General features: G+C 43.8%; 2 protein-coding genes across 4 annotated transcripts in view; both read right to left on the bottom strand.

The window, feature by feature from the left end:
* LOC114845168 (lysine-specific demethylase 4A) overlaps nt 1-11,065 on the bottom strand; it is a 16,685-nt gene extending 5,620 nt beyond the window's left edge. The window contains exons 1-19 of one of the 3 annotated variants that reach the window (XM_029133033.3): nt 10,895-11,065; nt 9,817-9,985; nt 9,524-9,699; nt 9,310-9,424; nt 8,949-9,142; nt 8,683-8,732; nt 8,487-8,590; nt 8,267-8,404; nt 7,899-8,125; nt 7,542-7,696; nt 6,767-7,443; nt 6,418-6,522; nt 6,110-6,227; nt 5,807-5,982; nt 5,421-5,634; nt 4,948-5,027; nt 4,009-4,064; nt 3,218-3,326; nt 2,317-2,508 (exon numbers count right to left, since the gene is read on the bottom strand). In XM_029133033.3, coding sequence (XP_028988866.1) covers nt 2,317-2,508; nt 3,218-3,326; nt 4,009-4,064; nt 4,948-5,027; nt 5,421-5,634; nt 5,807-5,982; nt 6,110-6,227; nt 6,418-6,522; nt 6,767-7,443; nt 7,542-7,696; nt 7,899-8,125; nt 8,267-8,404; nt 8,487-8,590; nt 8,683-8,732; nt 8,949-9,142; nt 9,310-9,424; nt 9,524-9,699; nt 9,817-9,957 — 3,027 coding nt within the window. In that variant the 5' untranslated portion in view covers nt 9,958-9,985; nt 10,895-11,065. Of the gene's footprint in view, nt 1-2,316; nt 2,509-3,217; nt 3,327-4,008; nt 4,065-4,947; nt 5,028-5,420; nt 5,635-5,806; nt 5,983-6,109; nt 6,228-6,417; nt 6,523-6,766; nt 7,444-7,541; nt 7,697-7,898; nt 8,126-8,266; nt 8,405-8,486; nt 8,591-8,682; nt 8,733-8,948; nt 9,143-9,309; nt 9,425-9,523; nt 9,700-9,816; nt 9,986-10,688; nt 10,712-10,894 lie in introns of those variants that run through there. The other 2 variants (XM_029133034.3, XM_041067987.1) reach the window with 2 other exon arrangements.
* A 538-nt stretch (nt 11,066-11,603) lies between these two features.
* On the bottom strand, nt 11,604-17,829 carry LOC114845169 (protein ABHD8-like). Its single transcript, XM_029133035.3, has 5 exons — nt 17,383-17,829; nt 14,714-15,549; nt 14,432-14,602; nt 14,064-14,280; nt 11,604-13,972 (listed from the first exon to the last, which is right to left on the bottom strand). The coding sequence occupies exons 2-5, from the start codon at nt 15,538-15,540 to the stop codon at nt 13,760-13,762; spliced, it is 1,428 nt and encodes a 475-aa protein (XP_028988868.1). The 5' UTR covers nt 15,541-15,549; nt 17,383-17,829; the 3' UTR covers nt 11,604-13,759.
* Between the last annotated feature and the right edge of the window lie 192 nt (nt 17,830-18,021).

The following is an 18,021-nucleotide window of genomic DNA, read 5'->3' as shown; positions in this document are numbered from 1 at the left end:
AACTGGACAGCACCTGGCCCTGACATGATCCACGCCTACTGGCTAAAGAAGCTCACTGCAATCCATGAGCGCCTGGCAGCACAAATGAACCAGCTGCTAAGGGATGGGACTCACCCTGAATGGCTAACCGAAGGGCGAACGATCCTGATAATGAAGGATCCCTCAAAGGGCACAGTCCCATCCAACTACCGGCCAATAACCTGTCTCTCCACAACATGGAAGCTCATGTCAGGCATCATCGCAGCTAAGATAAGTGGGCACATGAGTCAATACATGAGCGAAGCACAGAAGGGCATTGGTAAGGATACCAGAGGAGCCAAACACCAACTCCTGGTAGACAGAACAGTCGCCCAAGACTGCAGAATGCGACACACCAACCTGTGCACAGCCTGGATCGACTACAAGAAAGCCTATGACTCAATGCCACACACATGGATCACTGAATGCTTGGAGCTGTACAACATCAACATAACTCTAAGGGCCTTCATTGCAAACTCGATGAGGTTGTGGAGAACCACCCTTGAAGCCAATGGGAAGCCACTTGCCCAAGTATCCATCAAATGTGGCATATACCAAGGAGATGCACTGTCCCCACTGCTGTTCTGCATAGGTCTGAACCCCCTCAGCCAAATAATAAACAAGACTGGCTATGGATACCGACTCCGGAACGGGGCCACCATAAGTCACCTCCTCTACATGGATGACATCAAGCTGTATGCTAAGAATGAGCGAGACATCGACTCGCTGATCCACACCACAAGGATCTACAGCTCAGACATCGGGATGTCATTCGGGCTCGAGAAATGTGGGAGGATGGTGACAAAGAGAGGCAAGGTAATCCACACAGAAGGGGTCTCACTCCCAGAAGGAACAATAGCAGACATTGAGGACAATTACAAGTACCTTGGAATACCACAGGCAAACGGCAACCTTGAACAGGCAACAAGGAATGCAGGCAACAGCCAATACCTCCAACGAGTAAGGCAAGTCCTAAGAAGCCAGCTCAATGGCAAGAACAAATCCCGGGCAATAAACAGCTACGCTCTGCCAGTGATCAGATACCCTGCGGGAATAATAAGGTGGCCAAAGGAAGAGATACAGACCACAGATGTTAAGACACGAAAGCTCCTCACCATGCACGGAGGGTTCCACCCCAAATCCAGCACCCTGAGACTGTACGCTAGCCGGAAGGAAGGAGGCCGAGGACTAGTGAGCGTGAGAGCCACTATCCGGGATGAAACATCCAAGATCCATAAGTACATCAAGGATAAGGCCCCGACAGATGACGTGCTGAGTGAATGTCTCAGGCAGTGGAGAACAGAGGATGAGATGCTGGAAGAGGGACCATCATGGGAGGACAAGCCCTTGCACGGGATGTACCACCGGAACATAACTGAAGTGGCTGATCTCAACAAATCCTATCAATGGCTTGAAAGGGCTGGGCTGAAGGACAGCACAGAGGCACTCATCCTGGCTGCACAGGAGCAGGCCCTGAGCACCAGAGCCATAGAGGCCCAGATCTACCACACCAGACAAGACCCAAGGTGTAGACTGTGCAAAGAGGCCCCAGAGACGGTCCAGCACATAACTGCAGGGTGTAAGATGCTGGCAGGCAAAGCATACATGGAACGCCATAACCAAGTGGCTGGCATAGTATACAGGAACATCTGCGCGGAGTATGGACTGGAAACCCCAAGGTCAAAGTGGGAACACCTCCCAAGGTGGGTAGAGAACGAGCGAGCCAAGATCCTGTGGGACTTCCAGATCCAGACTGACAGAATGGTAATGGCGAACCAACCAGACATTGTGGTGGTGGATAAAGAGCAGAGGAAAGCCGTAGTGGTGGATGTGGCAATACCAAGCGATGGCAACATCAGGAAAAAGGAACATGAGAAACTAGAGAAAATACCAAGGGCTCAGAGAAGAACTGGAGAAGGCTTGGAAGGTGAAGGCCACAGTGGTGCCTGTGGTGATCGGAGCACTAGGGGCTGTGACCCCCAAACTGGAGGAGTGGCTACGACAGATCCCTGAAAAAACATCCGAAATCTCAGTCCAGAAAAGTGCAGTCCTAGGAACAGCAAGGATACTGCGCAGAACCCTCAAGCTCCCTGGCCTCTGGTAGAGGACCCGAGCTTGGAAAGTGGATGAGACCACCCGCGGAGGGTGAGAATAGAGTGTATATATAGAAATATAAAAAGTGTGACCTATTTAGATATAATTATCCATTTGGACTTCAGGTTCTCTAATGAACATTTCTATTGTATTTAGAGCTGGTATGACATCACTTTTAACAGGATCACGTTTTTGCAAGTTTACCTCCGGTATGATGGGCGCTTTGTGTCTGTGGCAGGTGACGTAGACAATAAACGGCCAGTCATCTGGATGCATCAGGACACCAGCTGCCTGAGCACAGGTGGGGTGAAACGCTGTTGAGCAGCGCCCGTGGGAGCACTGAACACAACAGCCCGTCACTTCCCTCTTCATCCGTTTCCTGCAGTATGAACATTTCTAGCAGGGTGATAAAGACAAAAGGTGGAGGGGCGGGGGTCAAGAGGAAAAATATGAGTACTAGGTTAAAGTAAAGCACGTAAAGTGGGAGAAGGGAAATGAGTAAATCGCAAAGAATGAGCAGGAAGAAAAAAAAAAACAAAAAACAGTGGAAGTGGAACAGAGATACGCTTTAGGGAAATTACTAAACTTCCTTCTAATATATATATATTTTTATATATAAAGCTCCCTGACCTCTGGTAGAGGACCCGAGCTTGGAAAGTGGATGAGACCACCCGCGGAGGGTGAGAAAAGAGAGTGTGTGTATGTATGTATGTATGTATGTATGTATATATATCACTGTCACAGTCACTGAATAAAAGCAAGGCCTGTATTACTTCTTTAACATGCTCACAACCACTACAAAGAACACAAACTGTGGCCAACATGAGCCTGAATAAGAAGTGAAACAGTGACATCGGACGAATTTAGGCTTTCTTTGATGAGGAATACTGTGATGTAATGTGTGGCCTCGGAGAAAACCACAAACATAAAAAAACACAATGAAAGTGCCCCTGAATTTCTGAAGAAAACTGAACTGGTTTTAAATCAGTAAAACCGTAGAACATTAACCTGACATTAATTTAAAAAAAAAAACTGAGGGAAAACTGGGTGATAATGGGTATATCTCCATTCTCTACGCCACCCTACTATAACAGTATAGTCTTACCAGTCTGAATCGGGGTAAAGGAATGGCAGACAGGTCAATGGGACTCCGCTCCGTAATGTTGACGAAACGAGCTTCCAGCACAGTGATGGCACACAACACATGGACCCACCTGGGTGAAAGGCAAACATAAGGTGAATTCAACCCAAGCAGTTTAACACGCCACCACGTACTCAGTATTAAGGTTATAACAAGAACTAATTGAGAAAGACATAAAAAATTGACAAATCCGAAGACCTTCTTAAATGACAAGACGACTAAATAAAATGCAAAGAACTAGTATGAACAAGCTCAATGAAGCTAGGCTAACAGATTATTCTTGACCTGATCTGGATTGTAATCCATTTTAATTAGTATAGTATAGTATAGTATAGTATTAATTAATATAGTATATTACTCGCTGTCCCCCAGTCACCACTGAGGAAGCAACTGAATGAGGACAGTAATGTAAAAATAGCAACAAACCTTTAACTGTCTAGATAGGGGCTGATAAAAAAAATGTGGTTTTAGTCCAAGGTGTGTCCTGTTTCAGATAATGTGAAACTGCAGCATGAGGGTGTGAAAGCACACATGCTTACAGTATATGCATCCGTCCAACAGACAGATTTCAGCATTGATGGTCTGATGACACAGCCAACCTTAATGCAACCATATATATACACACACACACACACACACACACACACCATAAAGCTTACTATGACTGGACTTTTCTAATTGATGAATTATCATTAATGGCAATCAAAGTTTTACTGCATTTGCACCTGAAGTAATGAATGGAGAGACAAACTTACTTGTCGTTGTTGGCTCTCTGCAGAGCTCCACCTCTAAGAGAACACAGGCAGCAATCCTAAACGAGGAGGAGGACATTTGAGGAGAACAAATCTTAGGGTGATAAGATAAAGACATCTGCTCTGAGCTGTTTGTATCTGCTGGACACAGACTGTATATATTTGTGTAATATGCAGTATAATGACAAGTAAGTGAAGCGCTGAGTAGTTCTACCTGAGATTACAGCATTTAACCATCACAGCGCCTTCTGGTGGTCAAAGTGACCATGCAATTCAACTTTAGGACATCACAATAAATAGAGCTAAATATTACAAAAACTAAAAAATGTTATTACACACTTGCACATGGGCAGAATAAAATGAGAAAAACAGTTACTGGTAACGGGTCTGAAAATTAAGAACTACACCAATCAAACAGTTAAGACAATAGGAAATGACTAGAAGTTATTCAGGAAAGTGGGTGAAATGTTCTGTGTGTTTAAATGCATGCATGATCTTAGTTTCTACAGCGTAGAAAGAAACAGTAAAATGAAGTCATAAATCTAACAGTAATTAATTGCATTGGTGGTGAGAAATGTTTGGACTAAGACCCGGCTACATTCCCAGACTGTGTCAACTATTGTTCTAAGCAGACAAACGCTGAAAGGAAACTACAGTATAATTACACATCAAATGTCTCTAAACAAAGGAAGCAGGAGAAAGAGACAAGTTTATGGACGTGTCAAAGAAAAGCTGTGGCTGACAAATGTATTAGATTATTAAGATGTAAACCTGAGCTGAATGTGGGCCGTTTTTTTTAAGATTCACATGATCTGGATTTAGTCTAGGTTGGTTTTAGACCAACTATCAAGTGAACGCCAGCAGATGTTACATGTGACGGTTTGTTTGGCATCAGTGTGACAGACGCAATCTGCTCTAGGTGTCTCGGCCCAACCAACCAACCTCAGTCATAGCATCGGCCTCACAGCGGGCACACAGCCACTCATCTAGCTCGGCTTCATCCACTGACACGCCATAGCAACCTGGAAAAGGAACAGGAGATTGTGACTCATGTTCAGTTTTCAAAACTGTTAAAACACAAACAAATCACCCTGTGGTTGTAAATGTTTTATCCAACATCGAGCAAACAAGTGGTTGTTATAGTACAGGACTTAAGAAATCAACCAGGCAGGAAAGTGTTACTGCTAAACACACTCAGCCTGGACTTAAGTAGACGCCCTCGGTGAAAGTGAGTTTTTAAAAGCTCTTCGCTGAATAATGTATTACGGCACATTTCCGCAATCCATTAATGTTCTTACGATATGGCCGATTGTTGTACAAGACCATTTAACAAGCATAACAAGAGCATTTTAAGATTACAGGTGTGCAAAATATACAGTATTTACTTTAAACAGAGCCACATTAACAGATCTTACTGGTATGTACGCGGACACAGCACTGCACACAGCTGACCAGCCGGCTGGTCCCATCCTGTGCTACGTGAGGGTTGGATAGCTGCCCCTCCCCACTGTCGTTGGTTCTGCTGCTTTGAGTGTTGAAACACATTTCAGGGATGAGTGGTTTGGACCATTGATGTCCCCCTGGACGATTCACCAGCGTCACGTTCGAGCTGCCACTGGTAGACTCCGACTGAAGACGGGAAGATAAACTTGAAGTCAGAGACTCTAAATTCATTTTATCAATCACCTGTGATATAAAATAAGTGAAGTACTACTTACTATATGGTCATTTGAATGACAGAAACATATTAAGTGGAGTTTAAATACCAACATGTCAAGCAGAAAATGCTGTTAGTTCTCACCTGATGGTATGTGTGGAAGAGCAGGCAGATAGAGCAGTATGGCGCATGCTTGCCCATCATCTTGTTGTACTCCCTCTCTGCCTGAGGGTTATATGGCCGACTCTGCCACAGCTGGGTTAGTGGCTTTGCCCACTCTTCTTTCTCCTCTTGCTCGACCTCATCATCTTCTTGCATGTCTTCAGAGGAAAAGACAAAGAGCAGAATGTGTGAATTACAGCGGAATCAATCAATAATTGATTAGAAGGTCGTGATATTCTAATAAATAAACAGAGGTATATTGTGGTGAAGAATTTGACTGCATACCACTGTCACTTTGCACCTCTCTGAATAAAGGATGGTGGCGAGGCAGCTTGCAGAGTTCTGCTTGCTGCTGTTGCTTCTTCGCCACCGATTTACAGTATGACTGCTCTTCTGACACCTGCTGGTAAAACAAAGGTACAGCAAGACAAAAACAAAACATTTTTCCCACTATCTTCCAGCAAGCATTTTTTACCAGAGCATCTCTTTGTAATAAGGCATACTAGGAGCACTGCAATGGAATGCATACAAATCCAGTAAAATATTAGGTCCAATCATGTCTTTATTAGAACTGATGACTATTAAGTACTTACATAATTATTCTGAGTGGTCACCCTCTCGCTGGGACATGGTTTCCTGGCAGGAATGGTGTCTTTCAGAATGAAAATGCCACTATCCGCAAGGGGACACTGATTGTTCTGTAGTATATAAAATGACAATGATCATTTCTGAAACATGAAAAATGCACCAGAACAGAGCCACCAAAGACTAGCTTTTGTTTTCTTGCAATAACACGTATGCTCAACAGTAGTACTAAACACTAATGAAGGACCGAAGAGAAACCACAATTTATGCATATGTCACTGTATTTTATCTGTCTGCGACAGGCTATATATGAAACATTTTGTTGAGAGTCTAAACTTAAATAAAAGAAATTCTTGCCTTTCGTTTGTTGTTCTTGGGAGCTTCCACCACCAGTTTGCCTAACTCTTGTGGTCGACTCTTGTGAGAAGCAGATACATTGCTAGTATCAATTTTAGGCCTCTCAACGTCAGTCTTGGCCTCAACAACTGTTGATATTTTGGGTTTATCCTCTTTTTGGTCTTGCTCCACGGGAATCTTAGGTAGCATTTTAATTGGTGCCGCTTTGGTGAGAACAACAACCTTTGATTCTGGCTGTGGCTGTATTTTTTCAGAGCTTGGTGTCTGAATCGGAGACTGTGCCTGTGTGTTGGACACGGTACAGGTTTTGGGCTGGAGATGACGAGGTTGATGCTCTCTGGCATAGCTGTGCACCTGGAGCTGTGTGTGAGGCTGCCGCTGCTTTTCTAGGGTGTAGCTGTGCACTTGGAGAGTGTCTTTTGGACTCAGAGTCCTGTGAAAGAGCAGGCTGGCTACTCCCATTTTGCGAGCGGGCTGAGCTGCACCTTCTGACCACGTGGGTGCCACTGAGATGGATAGATGTCCATTTCTAGCCTGGGACTGAGACGAGATCGCAGGTGCCCGAGTCTTGGTATAATGAGGGGGGCGGCCTCCATCACGGTTATTTTGTGCCAAGCCTCTGTTAAATGGATCCATTAAGGTCAGCTTGGTTGGTGTGACAACCAACTTCGGAGGGCCTGTAAATTCAATCAGAAGTTTCTGTTTAGGAAGTGAAAATAAAAACACGCCTTTATTTGACCTATACAACACATAACAGATGGGTTATAAATATTACCTTTATTTCGCCTGCCATCTTGACACAGGGTGCGTGGTGGTATAAGGCTTAGTCTGGGACGCTTCCCATACTGTTCATCATCATCTTTGGGAACTACGTCCTCTGGCACCTCTAGGCACACTCTATGTCTCTTGGTCTCTATCCTCTGTGTAGTGCTGGGAAAAAAATTAATTAAACATTAAAACTGAAAACCAAATGCAGTCTCTAAACTACAAGAGCATTTTCTAAAGAGTCACATAATGTCACAGGATGTGCAGAGAAACAAACCAACCACATATGCTAAATAAAGCCCCAGTGTAGGAGTCATTATATCAACAATTCAAAAAAACTAAATCCAACCTGCAGTAAACAACCCACCTCCTCCGCTCTCCATCCTCCCCACAGCTCTCTGCTGAGCTACTGTTGCTGTTGATGGTGACGTCATTGAAAGAGTCTCCCAGGAACTCCCTGGCCTCTGGAGTGGGCCGGGAGTGGTTGATAGGTACCGAATCGCGCCCTGCCAGCCACTGTTCATAACGTTCTGGCTGGTATTTCTTGACAAACACGTCCATGGAGATCTTCACCATGTCTTTACGGCATGAGCACTAAGAAGTCAATAAAAAGGTGATCAAATTGAGATTCAAATTGCAAACGTTACTTGTTCTGTAATTCTGTAAGGCTCAGTTTATTGTATAAAAAAATAAAATAATAAAATATATATAGTTTAATACAGTATTTGTTCTCACCAAAACTGCTTGTTTGCCATACTCTATCCACCTCTCTGTAGCAAAATTGGTGGATTCTGCACAGTTGAAGCCATGATTGAAACCAGCATGATAGGCGTAGGGAAAAGTCACCATGAACTCACCAGCCTCCTGAGTAATCTAAAGAAAGAGACCATAAAACTCTCAGTCTGTAACCTTTTTTGTATCCGGCTTGTATTTCAATTGTAAACATCATAATTACCTTCTCAAATGGAATGCCATATTTTTTCAGTATAGATGGAGAAATAAGAGTCATCTTGTGCCTCAAAAAGGCCTCACAGTTTTGGGAACTACCAGGAAAAAACCCTAGATAAAGTAGATGTGATGAGTACGCAGTATCAGATCCTATAATACATACAAAATGTCACACTTGTGAAAATATGTCACTGGTTTTCTACCTTTAGCCAAACGCTCCAGCCTTTTCCCATGCTCTGGAGGAACACAGTACCTGCAGACAATACAATGAGTCAGATCATTTACATTACCCATCCACATTCACTCATTTCATTTACTGAGATATATCCCTTTCTATAGAGATGAGAATAAAACTGCCAAAAGCAGCCATGCTCAACAATGATGCAACGTCACCAATGAAATAAGATGGTTCTTCTGTGTGAGGCCCTTCACATGCGCAACGATAAAGAGAAAATGTGAGTGACTTTACCATGATTTGGGCTCTCCAAAATGTAGGTAGTTGATACTGTAGAGGTCCATGTCTTCGGTATGCCATGCAAAGGTGGTCTTCCACATACCAAAATACAAGTAGGGGGTATTAACCCCCTCGATAGTGATGCCACTTTCATGTTCAACAGTATCCAAAATGGTGTCCAGATGGCAAATGTTCCACTCTTTGACATTCTGCATGAACACAGTAAGTATTATTAACCTAATACATGAGGTGAGGTACGCACCAATATACATTGTTATCAGTGAGCCAGGTTATCAGACACAAAGATGGCAACAAACAGCCCGTCAATACCGATGAACACTGGAGACAACAATGACATCAAGCACAGTTAACTCACATGGTCATAGAGTGATCCATTAACATCTGCCCCATATATGGGAGGATTAAACGTTACGTTCTTCCAGTATTTTCTTTCCAGCTCCTCAAAATCATCATAGTGTGGACTGCAGAATCTATAAAAAGACAACAAAACCCATAAATCAACCTTATCATAAGGTTCAAATAAAGCATTTAATTAAGAATATATTGCTTAAATGCCTATGTTATCTTACTTGTCACTGTTGGCAATCTTGCGAAACTCTCTGACAGTCATGGACTTCTTCTGAATATTGTATTGTGTGAAAAGCCCAGACTGGCCGGTCACCACTTGCTGAATAGGTGCAGGTATCACCAGATCGTCGATGTCATCATAAGAACTTCTGGGCTTCCATTCCTTGGGTGGAACAATCTTAAAAGAATGGAGAGAATGTTATACGGTTTTCTTTACACAGTTGGTCATCACGATTGTAGAGCAATTTTGTTAGTAGATATTGCACCTTTGTGAAACATGCACTGCATTACTTACTTTAGCCAGGCCTGCTCTATGTGCCCCTTGAGACTCGATATACGCAACATAGCGGCTGAAGTTCTTGAATTCCTCAACAGATGGGTAAAAAGTCATGATCCCCTTGGAGCCATGGTTTTGGGGACCCATGTCTGATGCCATCCCAAATCTCAAGGACAGCTCGGACACACTGTGGTGGAAAGAATATGTTCTATTAATACACTGGATTTAACGGGATCCCTGGATGTTGTAGCCTGCATCAGCTCGGTCAAGAGTCTGTTTTTGTTAGTTTGTCAAGTAAATGCTTCCAACGTTTAACTTATCGTTAAGGCTAACATTTATAAAAACTAGCTGCCTGATTTGCCAGCTAATGCAAAACATGTGAAAGCTAACGTAGTAGGATGTGCTCATTGTATCTTTGCTATGTTCACTGATTACAGTTGATGAGAGCTACAACCGTCCCTGATTGGTTAAGTCGCGTCTCTTTAATTCGGCCTGACTGCGGACGCGCAGCCGGCTAACATGCTAAACAAGCGAGCTAATGCAGAGAGCCAATAAGAAATAGCACACGGTAAAGCATAGTCTTAGGGCAGAGCATTAAAGTCCTGCTCAGATGTGGTCAGGTAGCTACAGGTCATAAAAACACCACATACAACTAAAAGTCAAAGTGGCATCTCCTTTGCAACAGTTTCAAACGAAAAGGCTACAATAACAAGCTAGCTAGCTAGTTTACGTACACACCGCGAACGGATGTGGCTACTTCCTGTAACGCAGCCTCCGCCGCAGCTAGGCTGCTACTTCCATCCAGTGCGGCGTTAACAAACTTGGACGGAGAGCTCTGCCGTACTTGTGAAATATGGCAAGCTGTATTATTATAGGTAACGCTAACTTACTCTCAAACGCGTGATCCAACGCACATTTTAAGTTAGAACAAAAAGTGAAACTCGTTCGTCAAGTCAGTGATGTTGGCCAGGAAATACACCCGACCAATCCGATCGACATTATCCAGCTGTAGAGCAGTCCCGTCCGGTTTAGCTTTCATTTTAGCATTACGGGTTAAAAAGTCCGCTGTGAAATAAGTGACCATAGAAATACTCACCGCCTCGCCTTGACTGAAGTCGGACCGGGCGCTGGAAATAGTCAGGAATCAATGAAAACGGTAGTTTGCAATGGACGAGGAAGAGCGCTTGCTAACTAAGCCCCCTGTGAGTAGGGCTCCATCCTCCATTACCACTTCTACGCATGTACGCGCACCTCGGATTTTGTTTACCAGCGCACGCATGGGACACGCTCAGCCAATCAGAGAGCAGCGCTCACCGTCGCTGCTCGGCCACCGAAATCACCGAGAGCCGGGGTTTAATACAGGTCATTATATCGTCATGTTGTTGTAACGTCTAATAATAATCAAGATATGTTTGAGATGACTTTAATGATGAATTTTATTTCAGCAGTTATTTTTGTTGCTTACATCGGATCAATATGTTGCAGTCTTAATTTTAGTGAATTGTATATTTGATTTTAATTTTTTTGGTTTTTAATAATTAGCTGATGTGATTAGAAAATAGATTTACACAAATAAATAGAAGATAATCTGATTATACTACTGTGGCTGTACCCCATAGCACCGATTCTGTTGACATGTGAAATAACCACATAAAAACATTCTAGCTACATTATTTCTACAGATGCCTTGCATTTTTCTGTCGTATGTCTTGTATTGAACACATTAGTGTAATTTCCCAGATGTTAATACCCAGTGATGCATCCAGGAGTAAAGAGTGTAACACTACAAAAAAAGCCCAAATACCTTTAGACTGTGAACATTTGTTTTAATTCATGCCGGAAAAGGCACACTCATACACCAAATCCAATTTTGTTTATAGGATATATAATGTTATATGCATCTACAGTTCTGCAGTGCATATATCGTGATTCCCATGAATAAATACAGTAACATTAACACATTTTTGTTAATCACAAAAAGATATAGCACATATGAGCACTGACAATTTGTGTATATGCACAGTTTTAACATAGGAGAAAGTACACACCCTGTAGTCCATACAGTTTTACTGACCTTTTAACACAAGGAAACATACAGTACATTGCATCAGCAGCACTTCTTGGTTTTTGAAAGTCCATAGTGAATATTAAAATAATAATAATAATAATAATAATAATAATAATAATAATAATAATAATAATAATAATAATAATAATAATAATAATAATAATAATAATAAATATTATTATTATTACTGTTGCTATTATTACTATTATTATTATTGTTGTTGTTGTTATTGTTATTATTATATATGTTCCAGTGCTAATTCAGTTAGTTTTCATTCTGTTCCCTTCTATTTTTTTTTCGTTGCATAAAAGCAGTCAGTCAAGCAGTCAATGCATATATAGCAGACCAGCATATATTATGTCTCCTCCTTGAAGGGGACCTTGTCCTTTGGCCAACTTATTTGATTTGAATCATAGGACAGTCAGTTTAAACCCCATTCACCTTCACATCTTGCAACTGAAACAGTATAAACTGTCCAGTGAAAAGCTCAGCACTGCCAGGGATCATATTAGACTATGTTTTTACTTGTACCTTACGGTCCCAGTATGAGACAAAGCAACACCCATGACTGAATGTCTTTGATTGAGCACAATGCTCATTCAGTCTTACACTATTGGATAAATAGGGTGGACTGGTAAATAGAAGGGGAAAACACTTTTATCAGCTTAGAGACAGTACGGCTTCAAGCGGTCAGGACCACAATTGGCTATGGCAGTTGTTATTTTAGAATAAAGGCAAACAAATATTGCACAAAAAGAAAACACTAATGTAATTACTCCAACTGATTCAGTATGAGAACATATTTCACCTGGGTGTAACAACCCAGGAACCACTGGTTAGTGTGAACTCATGCAGGGCCTCAGTACTTTGTATCCTTAGGATATTATACAGTATTGAAGGAATGGCTGTTAGAGTAAAGCAGCAGAACATTTTGGTTTCCAAGTTTGTATCTCTTATAACCCACTGGCAAACAGTAAATCTCTCACTGAATATTACTTAGTTTTCATGCAACTATAAATTGGTTACATTCTGCTCAGTGCAGACACAAATACTGGAGCTGGTTGTGTGTTTATGCAGTGATACAGTTCAATACATCGAAATTACACCTCTGTTCTTTGGAAATATAGGAGCAGATTGCTGTTCTGATTGTGAATCTTATACATTAAACATTATATAGAGGTGATTAATATGTGGCTGGGTTGCAGTTATTAAGTTATGGTTTGTGTTGGTATATTTTATATATTTCTGAATGTATGTGATATGGGAGAATTAATTTAATGTCCTAAACCCAATTCCAGCCACCATTCTACTTGCTAATAATTATCATTAGCCAGCTTTGTTAATTAGATCAGTATTAACAAATCTACTCTGTAATTTCTTAAACCAACACACATTTCTCTGCCAGTGTCTTGCTGAAAGCAGGTGTAAGTCTTTCAGAAAAGGTAAAACAAAAGCTCTGCAGCACTTCACAGAATATTTAAGATAAAAGTGCGAAAACACTGTTTCATGTATTTGAAGCCATTTGCATCTTGTACTCATCAGTTTCTTCCCAAAACATTTAATACACAAACCACAAGTGGACATAGTCCTTTTGAACTCCAGGTGCTGTCTTATGTCACAAACACGACAGAGGCACACATTTGAATCGAAAAGCGAAGCACAAACGAGTGTGCGCTTGCATCTATTGCCCTCATCATTGTGTTTGTTCCGTCCTCCTCTAGCTGGCTCCAAGCCCAAGTCCTGCTTTATCTCACTCGCCAGTGACCGTCTGCATCCTTAAGATGTGGCCCTGTATATGTCAGCTGTCAGCCCAGGAGCAGCCTTAAGAACACATGCCACCTGCTTAAAAAGGCTTTCTGCTTGGTTCTGGGGGGAAACTGGACTCCTTGCTGGTTATTTGTCCACAGGCCTATTCATTCTCTGCATGTGGAGAGATTCACTATTGATAACTGACTTTCCTGTGTCTGTCTTGCTGCTGTCTTTTCTGGACATTTCAGGCTCCCATAAAAAGAATTCGTGGAGGAGCGTGTTGACGGTATCGGGACACTCCATCATGACCATGTGACTTCCCTCCTCAATGACCTTCAGGAAGGCAAACAAGAGGATCTAGAAAAGGAGCCAAAATGCAGAACGTTAACACAGGCAACGCCACAGCATGAGCAACATGGTCGATAACACTTGTACAGATGGTCGATACCTCTGCCATGCGCTGGTCCTCGTCCACAGGCACAAACTTGTCACACATGCCATGAACCAGAAGGATGGGCACAGTGAGCTCGGCATGGTAGACCTCATCCCCTTCAGGCCAGTACTGCCCACTCATCATGGCTCGCAGGACGAATGGAGACACGTTGAAGGCATTTCCCTGCTTCAGCAGCTGCTTTTCTTTTGCTCCCTGACGGGCAAATCCAGCTCTAAAGACGAGGAGGAGAGGAGTCGTTACCTCCGAGCACATTATTTTGCAAGCTTATGTGTGAAAAAACCTTAAATGTACAAGCAATTGTATTTTCTGGTGCGTCACTGTGTCTAGTGTAAATTTATGCCCCACACAAACACAGCCCTTACTTGAGGAAGCTCCAGGCAAGACAGGGTGACAAACAGTGAAGGACACAAGATGGCAGCTGAAAGATGGAGCACAGACTGGGCTCCAGAGCTGTGGGACCCCCTCCGTTGATCATCACCACCTTATGGACCAAATCAGGATATTCATGGGCCAAGAAGGTGCAAAATGAGACCCTGTAAAAGAAAGAGTGGGGGAGGCCTGTTAACAGCATGAAAACCACCTATTGCAGTTACTTTAATACTTTGTTATACTTTAATAACAAAAAGCACGGAACAAACTCTCACCCGTACGAGTGGCCAATGAGAATGTTGCGTTTCCGGGAGTATCTCTTAAAGATGGCGCGCAGGTCCTCTGCCAGGGCGTAGAAGGTATAAGCAGCCGCTATCTGTGGAGCAGTGCTGGCTCCATGTCCTGCCAGGTCCAGGGCGATCACCTCATAGCCCAGCCGAGAGAAGAACTCCAGCTGGCTGCTCCAAATATCCAGAGAGCCTCCAACGCCGTGTATGAAGAACAGCGCCACGTCCGAGTGCGTCCCCTTGCAGCTGGAGATCACCCTCCGTGAATCAATTAGCACCGTGCGCTTGGGCTTGCGGCGACGGCGACGGGGAGGTGGGGCGGGCTTCTGTTCCCCGGGAGGCGGAGGGACCGGCGGAGGAGCGAGCTTGGGGTCCGGGGACGACGCCATTTCTTTGTAGTCGGAGAGTTCCACCTCTACAGTGCTACAAGGCTCCAGATCCCCGTCCTGACACTGCAGGATCTCCGCGTGCAAGACATCACCGAGGTTCTCGATCACCAGCTGCCCATTGCGGTAGACCGTGATCTTCCTCTTGCAGTGGACAGTGCTACCGGCGCAGCTCTCGCCATTAGAATCGCCTAGAGAGACGTCGTCGTCGTCGTCATCACCGTCCGCCTTCTCTGTGCCTGGAACCTGATTATCCGTTACCGCGGGCTGACGCTCGGGGATGATGTGCCGCACCCGCAGGACTCTGCCGGGCTTCACCTCCACGAACTCGAAGCTGTCAGACGGCTCCGACGACTCCAGGGGCAGGATGAGACTGGCAGCCTTCCCGGTCAGACAGCACAGTATCCCCTCGGCGATGCTAGTCAGCATGGTGCTTCCCTGCATAAGCAGCAAAACACAGACACAGCAGACCGACGCTCAGACGTTTATGTAAAGAACAATGGGAAAAAAAGGAACATTGCGTGAACATGGGAGGAGCTTTCTGCAGACGGTTACCAAACTCCAACTGGCTTTTAGCAGATAATACTCCTCTTATACAGCACATTGAAATTACCTCACGATGCAGATGTTGGCAAATCACTAGAAAGACGCTGGGTTAGCTTGGTTCCCTACAAAACAGCATCCACGCTGTTTCCTAGCAACATAGTTACAATAACACTGTTTTCATTATCCTCCTCTCCAAACATTGGAGCGAAACACACTGAGCACACTTTGAGTCGAACATGCTGCAAAGCAGTATTTTAAAATACATGAGCCAGTGTGAGTATAGAGCTGATATAAACAGCCACCGTGGTGACAGAGCAGCTAATCATTCACACATTCCTCGTGTCAGGCCGCATTAAAATAACGTGTTCCTCAGTGCTGTTCCAATGTTCCCTTATACATGCTATTAATACCAGATCCTTTCTTATATGGTGATGAATCAGGATATGTATAAATAGAGAACCCTAGTCATGACTTGTCTGTGACTGACTCTTAATGTCTTAATGTGATGTTTCCAATGGAAACAAAGTGTCATTTATTTTCCTCCTTTAAGTCTAGTGACAGTCACTAAACTGGATTTGGGCAGATGTGAATAAATAGAAAAGTCTTAAAAAAAGCCAACAAAGGTTGGTTATCTCTAGGAAACAGAGTGGGATGAGTCACATCAAGTCTTACAACAGAACTGTTTGAGAGACAGTGACAATATTTACAGCAGTGTTTATAATATATCATATATTGGTATCATGCCATTTAGATTATGGTTGAATTGCATTGCAAGTTTTCTTTATCATAATTACTGGAGTCCATGTTCAGGGAACTGAGTCTAAACGTGAAGGTCAGGACATCAGGTGCAGTTCCGTTCCACACTGAGTGAATGCTGACTGACTGCCCAGTCTTCCCAACAACAACAAAATGGAGCGTCAGCACAGGATGCTTCCAGAGGCAGCGAAGTGCAAGAGTCGCCCGTCAGTCTGCGAGCGGCAGCGCGTTCCACATCGTCACACCTGCCCATCGACCTACGGCCGCTACACGATTAGCATTCACCCGGTCGGTTCATGCGATCACAGCTGCAGGGGGTGCATCCTACTACTGCTCAACGCTCAAGTAACTACGTCGACAGAACAGGGCCTTGTTATTAAAGTCCCAGATCCTCACTCGGACCTAGTCTTCATGTGGCAAATCAGTACTTGATCATGACTGACTGAAGCGTGTGGAGCAGTGTCCACTAACCCTAAAGGTCTGAAGGTTACTCAGCAGTCTTCTCTTTTTGGCTGCACTGCAGAATGTGTGTCATTAGTACACACGCATGTAGTTAACTGTGCGAGGCCCTATTTCCACATGCAAATATGATTACATATGCAAATGCATGCACTTAATAAATTTATCTTCATGCTAAAATAATCCATAGAGCAGCCGCAGTAGCTGGCTCTATATTTCAAGAATTGGATGTAAATCATTGAGTGTCACACATACACAGTAAATAATGCATTACCATGTATGCACACATACATTAACAGTATTCATGCTGTGATAATACATGCTGTACAGATTTTTTTAAGGAATCAGGGTGAGGCCATAATAAGTGCGCTTTTATTATTGATAGGTGTTTTTATTCATGCGCCGTCACCAGACGCGCAGACAGTTGTTTATTGATGCTGGTGACAGCCAGCTACACGGCAAACATTAGCTCATTGGGACGTCGTCATGCAGCAGAAGTGGATTCCTTACCTGCGGATCGGCTGATGATTTAAATCTGCATCAAATCATGACAGTCGGGGCCGACGAGCCTGCGAGGACGTTGCATTTGGCGCAACAATCTCTCTACGCTAGCGCTGCTGCAGAACGCTGAAGGCGTCTTAATAGGCTGATTAGACCGCTGTCACGGAGCGTGGAGGGGCGAACGCACGCATACATTAACGTGGACCGGTTGCATTTCAATAAGATGCCCATTACGGTGACAAACGGCGAACTGGTGTTTTTTTTTTCCTCCGTCGGCATCCACTGCGTATCCAGGTCAGAGCCTACCCAGCCCCGCTGCCCTGCATCCGCAGCAGCAGTGGGGCAGCGGAGCGGGTGAGTGGCAGTGAGGAGGGCCAATAGGGAAGCTGTCTGTTGAGACGCGCAGCCAATGGGAGAAGCGAGAGGCCTTGTTGCCAAGGCTGGAGAGAGGAGCAAAATGCACGTGTGCGTGCGCGCGGGAGGAATAGAAGGTTAGTCCAGGTAATTATCTAAAGCAGCGCTGTGGGTGTCATCCCAGCTCCCACTCTGCGCGTGGCTTTACTGCGTCATCAAAAACTGACACGAGCGTATTTCTTTACCACTTTACAATTTTTGTATTATAGCATGTTATGAGCAAACGTTTACTAG

The sequence above is a fragment of the Betta splendens genome, chromosome 17 (assembly GCF_900634795.4).
Source record: "Betta splendens chromosome 17, fBetSpl5.4, whole genome shotgun sequence".
Lineage (NCBI taxonomy): Eukaryota > Metazoa > Chordata > Actinopteri > Anabantiformes > Osphronemidae > Betta > Betta splendens.
This window is presented reverse-complemented; position numbering and strand designations above follow the sequence as displayed.